At 39.6% G+C, this 12,600-nt stretch overlaps 1 protein-coding gene across 2 annotated transcripts in view; it reads left to right on the top strand.

The window, feature by feature from the left end:
* SHTN1 (shootin 1) overlaps positions 1-12,600 on the top strand; it is a 97,956-nt gene that overhangs the window by 50,477 nt on the left and 34,879 nt on the right. For both annotated transcript variants that reach the window (XM_032423449.1, XM_032423450.1), the window contains exons 9-12: positions 626-772; positions 3,565-3,718; positions 5,892-5,991; positions 11,291-11,373. In XM_032423449.1, coding sequence (XP_032279340.1) covers positions 626-772; positions 3,565-3,718; positions 5,892-5,991; positions 11,291-11,373 — 484 coding nt within the window. The remainder of the gene's footprint in view (positions 1-625; positions 773-3,564; positions 3,719-5,891; positions 5,992-11,290; positions 11,374-12,600) is intronic.

The following is a 12,600-nucleotide window of genomic DNA, read 5'->3' as shown; positions in this document are numbered from 1 at the left end:
AAGAGCTTGGGCTTCTAAATCAGACAGATCTTGGTTTATATCCTGGTTTTGCCACTTTCATGTGTTCTTGGGAAAGTTGCTTAACCGCTTTGGACCTCACTTACCTTATTAATAAAAATGGGATAATAATAATATCTACTTGACAGTGTTATTCTAGGGATTAGATGATGTGATATATGGAAAATCATCACCACTACCACATAGTGTTAGTCAATTTTAGCTATTCAAAGCAGAAGAATTCACAGGATTGATGGATGGATTAAAATAATACGTATAAAATATTTAGTAGAGTACCTGGCATAAGATAAGTTCTTGATCAATATTAACCAGTACTATTAGTATTCGTGTATTTTAAAGCAATAATAAAACATTAAAAACTGAGGTAGAGGACTCAATTATTGCATGTATACCTCGTTGGGGCAAGGGTGAAGATTCTTGAAGAGTGCATGAAAGTTACAGATGAAATCATAGCAATCATTACTTCTAAAACTGTAATACTGTACAATTCAGAAACTGCCCTTAACTTTTCAATAAAAACTCCATGTACTTTCCTGTTGTTCCACTTTCAGTTGAGGAGATACGTGAGATTGATTGGTATGTACATTTTTGTAATTAACTCTTGCAGATGTTCATTGAACAGAACAAGCTAAAGAGACAAAGCCACCTTCTGCTACAGAGCTCTGCTCCTGACCAGCAGCTTTTGAAAGCTTTAGAAGAAAATGCAAAACTCATCCAGCAACTTGAAGAAGAGCGAATTCAGCATCAGAAAAAGGTAACAGATTTTCTTCCGGCGTCTTAATACATACACACAAACATGAGAGGGCTCAATCCGGTCACTTACAGCTCCCTAGTTGGCCTTAGTAAGTCTTTCCTGTCTTTTTACTTTTTAGTAAAAAGTAACTACTGAATGAACTTAATTTCGTGCCCAAGTAAAATTTATAGCACACTATCGTAGAAGTCATAATGATCTTTAACCTGTCCAAAGGCCGGAAAAAGCAAAGGTAAGAGCGAGAACTCAAAAAGAGCTTGTATAGTACACATAATGTGCAGGTGGGACACCTGTGAGTTGATTGTATTTTTGGAGACCGCATACACCGGGAGAGTACGTTAGTCTCAGAGAACTTACTGGAAGGCACAAGTTTTATTCAAAGAGGGAGGAAAAGTCCATGTTAGTAGTAATGGTTTGCTTAGAGAAAATTTGTGATTTTGTAAACTTGCACAAATGTATGTGTTTAAAGACTTCCTAAGTGGTTATTTTATTTTGTTTGAGTGGAGCTATTCCAGCTGACACAGCCCACCTTTGTGTGCCAGGCAGAAAAGATAGTCATCACAGTAGGTGAGAGAGAGGAGGCGGGAGGGGAGGGGGGGCAAAGAGGTTGAACAAAGGCTTTGAAGTTAAAGAAACCACTTAAGAAAAATTACATCAATGTTTATACTACTTACAGTGTACCTCATTTGTGAAGAAAAGGCTGTTAGCTGCTATTTATTATCACCTGTCAAAGTCTCTTTAAACAATAATATTGACATTTAGTCCTTGGAAGTTTCTGAAGTTTTTACAAAGTTGGTCCTGAGGCAGAGCTGATTTTTTTTTTTTTTTATCCTCTATAAGAAATGTTGGTGTATGTTCAGAACCTCCAGATGAGTAAATGGTAGCAGTGATTGCCCCTGGAAGGAGGACTAGGGGAATAGACTAGGGAGGAGAGAATTTCTTTTTTCTTTCTTTCTTTCTTTTTTTTTTCCTTTGGTCCCCACATGCAAGAATTACCATTTCAAAAAAGAGAGAATAAAGGAATATTTATTTTTATTTAGCTCATGCTAGAATTTTTCAGTTCTGAAAAGTCTTATTAGTTGTATCGTTAACCCGTTTAGTAAATAACACAGGCCTAGAACCTACTGAATTGCACTGAGCTGTGGGACTCAGTCATTGGATATGGACCTTGTTGGGGTAAGAGGAGAGAGAAGCTGATACTGAAGATTAGCTAAAATTCATGAATTGCTACTCAGTACTTCTAAGACTGTTCTACTGTACTATACAGTTGTTCTGTGTAATCTTTCATGTGTGTGGTCCTAAATAATTCTTACCTGTCTGTAAATTCCCCTGCAGATTCTCTGTCTTTTAAACACTGCGTTGGGGCGCCTGGGTGGCTCAGTTGGTTAAGCAACTGTCTTTGGCTCAGGTCATGATCCCGGAGTCCCGGGATCGAGTCCCGCATCGGGCTCCCTGCTTGGCAGGGAGTCTCCTTCTCCCTATGACCCTACCCCCTCTTGTGCTCTCTCTCTCTCACCCTCTCTCTCAAATAAATAAATAAATCTTAAAAAAAAAAAAATAAACACTATGTTGTTTCTATGGTGATAAAAGCAACATATGCTTCTTCTAATAAACAAATGTTTTAAAATACAGTACAAGTTAAAGAAGAAATTAAGATTATCCAAGAATTCCGTATCTTGGTACCTATGCAAACTTTACGCAAGTGGATAATTTTATGAATGTAGTTTAAATGGGATCATACCATGCATACGGTTCTACAGCCTGATTTGTTTTCAGCTGGTAATATCTTGTTCCATGTCAGCATGTAGTGAGCTTTGTGATTTTATTTTAATTTTTTTAAAAGACTTATTTATTTTAGAGAAAGAGAGCACAGATGGAGGGGCAGAGGGAGAATCTCAAGCAGACTCCATGCTGAGCCTGAAGCCCTATGTGGGGCTCAGTCTCACAACCCTGAGATCATGAACTGAGTCGAATTCTCAACCAACTACACCACCCGGGCATCCCAACTATGTGATTTTAAATGGTTGTATAGTATTTCAGTTAGTGAACACAGCATGATTTATTAAATACATAATATTGGTGAATATTTAAGTTATTTTCAGTTCTTTCCTGTTATGAAGAATACTGTATGAATATATGTGAATACTTGTCTTACTATTTCTTTCTTTTTTTTGAGAGAGCAAGTGTTTGAGCATAGTGGAGCAGGGGCAGAGGGTGAGGGAAAGAGAATCTTAAGCAGGGTCCATACGGGCTCGATCTCACGACCCTGAGATGAAATCAAGAATCATCGGTTGCTTAACCAACTGAGCCACCTAGGCACCCCTTTACTATTTCTTTAAAGCAAGTTCTAAAAGTAGTATTTCTAAATCAAGTGGTCTTTCCTTTCCTTTCCTTTTCCTTTTCCTTTCCCTTTTCTTTCTTCTTTCTTGTTTTTAAGGTTTTTGACTTGTTACCAAATTGTCCGCCCCAAGGGTTCTTTATCATGCTACCTGAATTTTCTCTTAAAAACAGGTACGAAGCTAATAATCTGTTTTACATGAATTTCTTAGATATTATTTTACCTTTTTGACCCATGTTTCAACACCTAATTATCTGAGACATTAAGTCTGCAATAAATTTATATTGACTTAAATAGCTGGTATTTTAAGTATCGTCTATACTCCAGAATTTGTGTGGTTTTTAAGATGGATTGGTATCTCTTTGCTGTGAAATGCAAAGTAAAGGGAAACTGATTTTCGCCGCTTTATTTTTCCTTGACAAAGGAAAAGCTACAGAAGTCTGTTTGTGAATTACAGGTGAAAGACTTAGAAGAGCAGCTAGAAAATGCAGCACTCCACAGAGAGATTCGCAGCCTCAAACAGCAGCTGGGGCTTCTGGAAGAGGATAAAAGAGAGTTGGAATTGAAATACCAGAATTCGGAGGAGAAAGCCAGAGATTTAAAGCATTCCAGTAAGTGTCCAGTGGGCTGCTGTGTCTGAGTATCTGTGAATTCCGCGCGCCCAGCACAAACCCTGGCCCGTAGCTAGTCCAGAACACTTGCTGAATGCTATACAGAAATACCAAGATCAGTTCAGTAGAATGGCCACCGTACTCCAGGGATTCACAAGCACTTCGACTTCTTTGTGGAGTCAGAGCATGTGTGAGCTTCCCATACAGAATGAAGAGACAAAGATACTGCTAATCTGAGAAGACCAACATTTCAGCATTTCTCAGGGCTTCCGATAGGACAGATAGGTGTATTCATTGAGTACTTATTTTGTTCATTTTAGGGAGGGTTTTTTTTTTTTTTTCCCCTTTCCTTTTTTAGAGAGAGAGAGCATGCGAGCCAGTGGGGTTGTAGGGGAGGGGCAGAGGGAGAGAGAGAGAATCCTAAGCGGGCTCCACACCCAATGCAGAGCCCGATGTGGGGCTCGGTCTCATGACCCTGAGATCATGACCTGAGCCAAAATTAAGAGTCCGATGCTTGCCTGACTGAGCCACCCAGGCGACCCTTAGGGTGCGTTTTTAAAAAGAATTAAACTTTTAAGGTTCATACAACCCTCATCTGTGGTCTAATTACACCCATGAACTAATACTTTCAATGTCACACCTAACAATAAAATGGGCAACAATATGTATATTAAGTGGAAAAACTTTTAAAACACCAGGGGATATTTAAATCAAAGGATTTATTCATTCAGTTCCAGAAGGCTTGACAGAAACGTGTGAATTAGATTATTACACAGGGATAAGTAATAAGTTTCTGTTGGAAGGTAGGTGATTTAAGGAGGCAGGTTGTTCCCTTTTATAACAGCTTCAATATTCACTTGAGGTATTTTTGGTTAATTTTATACTAGAATTTTGAAATCCGTATAGAAGAACCAAGTAGGCTTTTTTTTCCCTTTAAAAAAACATTCAGTGCTTTCTAACCCACAATGAAAATGACTTGCAATTTACTTTTTAAAAAACTCATCTAAAATTAAGAAGTGTTCCGTTCTTTTTAAGTGAATATCCAGGCAGCCTGTGGCCAAAGCCATCTTTTTTATTTATGGAGGGGGCAGACACAAAAGAGAACCTGAGATTTAGTGTTGAGTATGTTTTATTTAGTATCTGCTGTGTGTATAGCCAGCCATACCCTAGGATACTGTAAGAAATCTAGAAGAAAAGAAACCATGCCTTTTGTCCTTGAGGAACTCAAACGCTCTTTGGAGAGACAGACACATGCATATGAATAACTAGAGGACTCTTGGCCCTCAGAGAGATAGCCCACACTGCTTATTTAAGTGTTGAGAGTAGAAATAAACAGGCAGATCATTGGGGGTGCAGTCATTCATGGAGAGAGGAATGGCTGGGCAAGGGGGAGCCATTCCTGAGTACACACAGTATTCAGTACCTAGAGCCTATTGGAGCCCGTCTTAGAGGTATTCGCATCTGCAATAAACATTGAAATCGAGCTCCTTGAACTCAGAAACTGTGTCTTGAATAGCACCAAGCATAGACCCTTTCACATTATTGGTGCCAAAATACCTGCTTCATTAAGGACGTGAATGAATTGAATGGATAAATTCTATTTCCAGAATGCTCCTTCAGAAGAGCAAAAAGTTTCTGAAGTTACAGACATTTGAGAGTCTGAGTCTGGTTAAAACCAAGAACTCCAGGATTTGCAATTTTTGAAGGAAATTAGGTGGAGGAGGAAAGTATGTTATTAAAATTCATTACTAAATGTCATCTTTAAAAATTAATTCCTTGTCTATACCCTTTAAAAGTCAAGTATTCACAATTTCTTAGTGTTTTGAGTAATACATGCCATTGTTAACAAATATTTCTTCAGCCTACTCAATCCTTACCTCCCACCCATCCAGCCGTTGTCCTGAATTATTTTTCTTTTCCATAGTTGTACATGCAGCCACAAGACAGTAACGTTTTCTTGTAACCTATGTCAGGCCCCTCTTGCATTAGTGGTCGCAGCCTGGATGATGAAAAGGCTAAGATGTTCTGCAGTTTCATCCTGAGATTTCTAACTTTGCCTTAATACCATGAACTTGATTTTGAGAGAGGTTACTTTTTTTTTTTTCCTTTATGTGTGTAAAAGGTGCTAAGTGGCTTGTTTCGGCTTCTTTCTGAATGCTTGTTCTCTATGCAGTTGATGAACTCCAGAAACGGGTGAACCAGTCTGAGAATTGCGTACCTCCACCACCTCCACCTCCACCACCGCTCCCCCCGCCTCCCCCCAATCCCATCCGGTAAGGCTGTGCAGGGAGACTGCTCTGCATCGTGTCGTTCCTCGTCAGAGAACCTGAAGTGTATGCTAGTGGGATCCCTTCCTTAAAAACAGAACCCAAAATTACTGTCTTAGATTGCATCCTCGGAGGGATGGGTGGTAAAAACTCTGAAACAAACCAGCTGGTATTTCTCTCAGAAAATTTTCTTTCTTTTTTTTTTTTTTTTAATTTTTAATTTTTATTTTTTTAAGATTTTATTTATTTGAGAGAGAAAGATCACGAGAGAGAGCACAAGCAGGGAGGAGAGGGAGAAGCAGGTTCCCTGTTGAGCAGGGAGTCCCATGTGGGGCTCCATCCCAGGACCCTGAGATCATGACCTGAGCCCAAGGCAGCCGCTCAGCTGACTGAACCACCCAGGCGCCCCTCTCAGAAAATTTTCTAAAGACCAATATATCACTCCCTTCTTGTAATATTTATAGAAAGGGCCCTAAGAAACACCTGGCAGAAACATTCTTGTGGCCTGCCACTTTCCTCTGCTATAGATGTTCAGATCCCATTTGGATGTTCCAAACCCAGAAGCTGGACATTCATTTAAGAAGTTTGATACTTCAGTGTTAAGATTTCAGCCCATGACGTTAGGATTTCCTTTAACTGGAAGACCAAGGAATTTTGAGCTTTTCCAGAATGTTTTTTTTTTTTTTAAATCTTTTCTTGCCCTAATTTGAATTTGAAAAGCTCTGGTTTGTTCATTTACTTTAAAAATAAAAGTACTAAACAAAACAAAAACTTATCAGTACTAATTGTTACACACTAGTAATTAAGCTCAGAGTGCTAATTATGTTTTATCCCTAACCTCATATTTAAACCTTTAATAATGCCGAGAGAAGAACCTTCCATAAGAAGAAGAAATTGGGTTTACATTCTTGGACAGGGAATCATATATGCAGACAAGAATTCACTTTTTCTGGAGCCTGAGGTGACTTGGGGGTATTGAGTGCCTGAATTAAGCACAGTACACCCTGGAAACCTGGAGGCAAGTTTTGCCTCCTTTGTGGTTCTTCATTCCACCATCCAGAGTTACGCAAGACACAACCTCCTTGCCGTGGTGACAGCTTACCTCCTCATGTCGTGATGTTCGCTGCTTCTGTATAATTTATTCTTGAACAAATGGAATTTAAACTTTTCCTAGATTTTTTACCTTTCATTAACTCATGTGATTTGTTTAATCCTTTCACACAGAGAGGCCATTTATTCCTACTTTGCACCTTTGCTGATCTGTGTGAATAGAATGTGTAGCGTGTTCCTCCCACACGATGATGAAAATGAGACTTTGCCTTTTAAAAAGGTTCTCATTAGTTTTTCTTACTGAGGAGGGTATGACATAATCTACTTTGAGCCAGTGAAGTAGTCAAGGCAAAATAATTTTTACACATGATTGATCCAAGAGTCCATTGAAAGAATTTCAGGTATTTTAAATTCCTTCTGTCCTGGGTAGCTAAAATCTGTTGGGAGATATCCTGAATTTGACACTTAAAATAGGAGATTCATCACTTTGATCTTTCTCTAAAGTGTAGAATTTTGAGCTGATAAGAAAGGTCACTTCTGTCTATGAGGAGGGAGAATATTAAAAACATGATTATAGTCTTGCTGTTGGCCTTTAATTTTTAGTCTCACAAATCTGGAAGCCCTTGGAATTAAAAGTAAAGTATAACCTAAATAGAATATTTTCCCAAAGAGCACTTTACAGTTTTACTGAGAAATGAATGTAGGATTCAGACTATGTATGTCTAAAGCACGAACTCTTTTATAAGGCCCTTTAAAGAAAATTTTCATTGAATAACATGAATGATTTTTATTTTAAGATGAATTTAAGTAGTAGAAGATGTAATTTCTCAGTAGAAAGATTTTTTTTTTTTTTGGTAAGGAGTACTTTCTTGTCAAAGAAATATATTTGCATATGTATTGAGTTTCAATTGGACTTTAAATCCACCAGTCAAGGTTTTCTAACTTTGTTCCTGAGCCTCATTTATTTCACACTGACAGAGATCATAGATAGAAATGAAAGTGGGGGGAAAAAAAAAAAAAGACTAGGGCCTGCTCATTTGACCCAGGCGACAGGTGGGAGAGAGGAAGTTGAGGAAGAAAGTAGACCTTGGTCATGTTGTACCAGCAGTAGTGAACACAGGAGAGGTCCTGGGCAGGTGTGGCTCAAGGGGGAAAGGTAGGTTTATTGGTGTATTAGTCAGTGTTCTCCAGAGAAACAGAACCAGTAGGGGTGTGTGTATGTACATGTGTATACATCATGTCCATTCACATGGGTTTATTCTAAGGAATTAGTTCCCATGATTATGGACTCTGGCAAGTTGCAGGGTGAGTCAAAAAGCTGGAGCCCAAGGAGAGCCTATGGTGTGGTCTCAGTCTGCTGGTCAGCAGGCTCCAGACCCAGGAAGACGCAGTGTTTCAAGTCTGGAAGCAGGGAAAAGCAGATGTCCTAATTTCAAGGTAGTCAGGCAGGAGGAATTCTGTTTTACTTAGGGAAGGGTCATCCTTTTGTTTTATTCAGGCCTTCCACTGATTGTGTGAGGCCCACCCACATTAGGGAGTAGTCTGCTTTACTCAGGCTACCAATTTAAATGTTAATCTTACCCAAAACCCTCACAGAAATACCCAGAATAATGTTGGACCACATATCTGAGTATCCCATGACCCAGCCAGGCTGACTTATAACATTAACCATCACAGTGGCATGAGAAACACTGATTAAAGAATTTCAAGGTAAATATTTTCCACCAAACTGTGCCATCTTTGGGGGCTCTTGCTTGAAGCTTTTACGCATTCAGTTGAACTGACTGTGAAATGGGGCAATTTTAGCCAGAGGTTGGATTATAGGTCCCAGATGTCTTATCCTGATCTTCTCATCTGTCCTGTGAGACCTGCTTTATTGTAATCTAAGCCCCATCTCGACAGAGGGCTCTTTTTAAAAATATTACAGATGATTTTCCTCTGGGCACCATAGGAGGCTCCAGCTTATACTTTAATTCCGAACAATGAAAGTTAGCACTTCCTCTCATCTATTTAGGTGGTTTACGGTGATGAACATCGATTTTGACGTCATTTATGTAAACATATACAAATATTCCAAGCAGTACAAATATCTTCCTGCTTTGTAATCTTGAAAATTTCAGAGTCAGCGGTGGGTTCACTGCAGAGTGTTGGGAGAGGATGAGATGAGGCCGTGCCTGGGGAGAACCCTGTCCAAGCCCCACGCTACCGTGGGATGTTAGTTTGTAGACATTGAGTAGTCCTGCCTTGAGTGACGGAGTGGGGAACATGCACAAATAAAGTTTGCATGATTTCATTTCTCCCAACTTCAGGAATAAAATATGCTTGTTGGTAGGTTCTAGAAACCTCACAGGGTAGAGCTGAGTGTAGTGCTTTCTTTTTCCTGTGCTTTGCGAGAGATTGTTCAGTATATTTGGGAATTTTAAGAAAAGGCAGTTAGAGAGGGGAATAATAATAGATCTCAAGGCAGAAGTAAGAAATTAAAAAAAAAAAATCTAAAAATTATGGTGATTAAGAAACACGGAGTTGTTCTGTCCTCAGCCAGGTATTGCCGTGTGCATCCAGGTGCCCCTTTTTCCAGATGTAGCATTGTGCCTTCCCAGCTTGGCTTCCTCATGACTGTATTCTGTCAAATCCGGTTTACCACACCGAGAATATTTATAATGAACGTTTTTATAATATAGTTCAAGAATCCTTGGTTCATTTGTTTTTTTTGTAAACTTTTTTGAGGAGAGACTGATAACATATATGTAGGAACATACAGCAACTTACATACAGTTTAAAAGTAGTATGAAGTGAACATCATGTGTTCACCATCCAAATCAAGAAATAAAAATACTGGTAGCCTGTTTTTAAAGAAACAAATTTTGCCTACATATAGATCCCTGAACTCCTATGAATATACATATTTTTCTTCTAACTATATAATTGGAATTTTACTGTATTCATTTGGGTCTTGTTCTTTTTACTCTATGTTATTTTGTAAGGTTCATCCATGTTCTGTTGGGTAGCTGAAGTTCATCCATATTCATGGATACATAATCTATTTTATAAACGTCTGAAAGTGTGTTTATCCATTGCACATTTGAGTTATTACCAGTTCAGGGAAGTTCTGGAAATTCTACACAAACATTCTGGCAAATGAATCCTGGTGCACAAGGGCTTGCATTTCTGTAAGACAGACAGAAGACAGAAGTGAAATCCCTGGCTCCCAGGATCTGTGTGTCTTCAGCTCCACTGGATAAGGCCAGACAGGTTTTCCAAAGTGGCACCATCGGCTCATCTACCATCTTCAGTTTGAAGTTCATCCAGTGTCTTCTTGTTATTCCACAGACCTACGGACACTTGATATTATCAGACTTGCAATTTCTTGCCTGTTTGATGATGATTGTGTAGTAATATCTCAATGTGGGTTTCATTTGTGTTTTTCTAGTAGCTAGTGAAGTCAAGCACTCTTTTTGGTACATGTTTTGGAGATTTGGACTACTCTTTTATGGAGTTTGAAGGCTTTTGTCCATTTTTTCTGTTGGTTGTATGCTTTTTCTTGTTGATCTTTGAGTTTCTTTTTATTTTTTTAAGTTTTTTTTTTTTAATTTTTTTAAGTTAAGTAGTCTCTACACCCAACGTGGGGCTGAAATTCACGACTCTGAGATCAAGAGTCACATGCTCCTCTGACTTCTTTTTATTCTTTATGGTGTCTTTTAATATGTGGAGGTCTTAAAATTTTAATGTGGTCAAATTTTTCATGATTGGGATTTTGTACAGATTTTGTAAACATGGACCAGAGAGACTGTGGTCTAAATGTATTTTATCCCTTAAGTATCTGTTCTGTGTCACTCAGATTCAGATGTTTTATGCCCATATTTCACAGGTGAAAATATCCCCTAATTCTTTGATTTTTCCCTCTCCCTCAAAAGTATTACATAGATAGCTGTTTCTGAATTGTAGGTATGGATATTGGCTTTTTTTTTTCTGTTTTACTTTGCCCAGTATTGTAATGGTAATTATAGTGGCTCCCTTCTTAGAGTAATGAGTTTGGTTCCACGCAGAAAGGGATGAGACCTCTTTCTCTTCATTAAAGTGCTGAAAAGTTCAATAATTTATTAAAAGTGGAAAGTAGACTCCTAAATTCTAGCTATCCATTTATGCACCTAGAGAAGAATTGGATTTTTACTGATTATTTTGAATCAGTACATTTTATTTCTTGAATCATCAGGTGTCCAGTAATCTCCTGTCGTTCTTTTTCTTTCTCCCAAAGATCCCTCATGTCCATGATCCGGAAGCGATCCCATCCCAGCGGCGGTGGTGCTAAGAAAGAAAAGGCAGCTCAACCAGAAACAAGTAATTTTCACCCCCTTTGGTTTACTTTCAGTGGTTTCATCCCAGGTTTTCAACAACACACATAGTCTTTGAGTTCTTTGACTGTGAACAGATTATCTGGGGAGAAATGTGAACCTAGCAGCTGATAAGAAGGAACAAGGTAACGGTCCCTGCCTTCGTGTGGCTCCTTGTCTACAGCAGATCACCTGTAATGTGCGGTCTGCTGGGATATGTCTTCTTTACAGGTTGAGGTTCTCTCCAGGAGGAGGTGTAAAGGAAAGAGAGGGAGTGATTCCAGGTGAGGGGTTTGGGGAAAGACTTTTTAGAGTTGATAGCAAGTGAACTGAGACTTGATCAAGCACCTGCAATGTACTGGTCTCGTGCTGCGTGCTGGAGACAGAAGACATAGAAGTGACATGAGAGGGGGAGGCAGGAAGTAAATAAGGATGATTACCTGGAGGAAGAGCACACGTTTCTAAGAGAGGAAGGAGAGGGACTGCTGGTATCAGGAAGAGTTGCTTAAGCCGAGTAGTTTGGATTTAGGAAGTCAGGATGGGGGTATTCAGAATAAAAGTAGTTCCCATAGAGGGGCAACCGAATCAAAGGTCCAGAGTGGGGAAGGAGCTTGGCACATTAGGAAACTGAACAGAGGTTGGTATTTACTGGAACATGGGGTGCAAGAGAGGAAGTCTGAGCCAGATTCTGAACACTGCGGTCAAGATTTTGAAATGTATCCTAAGGGCAGGAGAAGTTTTAAGTAGGGGTGTGACATGGTGAGGTTTGTCTTTTTAAAGCAATCACACTGTTTGCAGGGAGAGGACAGGGAGCAGACTGCAGAGGAATGAGAGAGGATGGGGGTGGCTGTCCGTCATTCAGATACACATTGCTCAGACGAGGGTGGTAGCAGTGGAGACAGAAAAAAGTGGATAAATCCAGGAGCAGCTCTGGGAGGTGCAATTCACAGGAGTCTGACTCGCTGGAGAGGGGAGAAGTTGAGGATAACGTGAACTGATGGAAGTGGAGGGAGGCTTTACACTGAGCAGAGGCATTGGCAGCCAGGAGTAGGGCTGGCTTACAGAGCTGTGGGTAGACCAGTAGAACCCACATTCAACTCAACATGTTTGCTCAGCACCTGTTAGTTACAAAGCATGGCGGATTTGCCTGGTTCAAGCCCAGTCTGGTGTGGACTTCTTGGCCCCCTTTCCCTGCCCCAGGTTCATCGATCCGGTCCAGCCACTTTCCTACCAC

Source organism: Phoca vitulina, unplaced genomic scaffold (genome assembly GCF_004348235.1).
Source record: "Phoca vitulina isolate PV1807 unplaced genomic scaffold, GSC_HSeal_1.0 scaffold28, whole genome shotgun sequence".
Lineage (NCBI taxonomy): Eukaryota > Metazoa > Chordata > Mammalia > Carnivora > Phocidae > Phoca > Phoca vitulina.
This window is presented reverse-complemented; position numbering and strand designations above follow the sequence as displayed.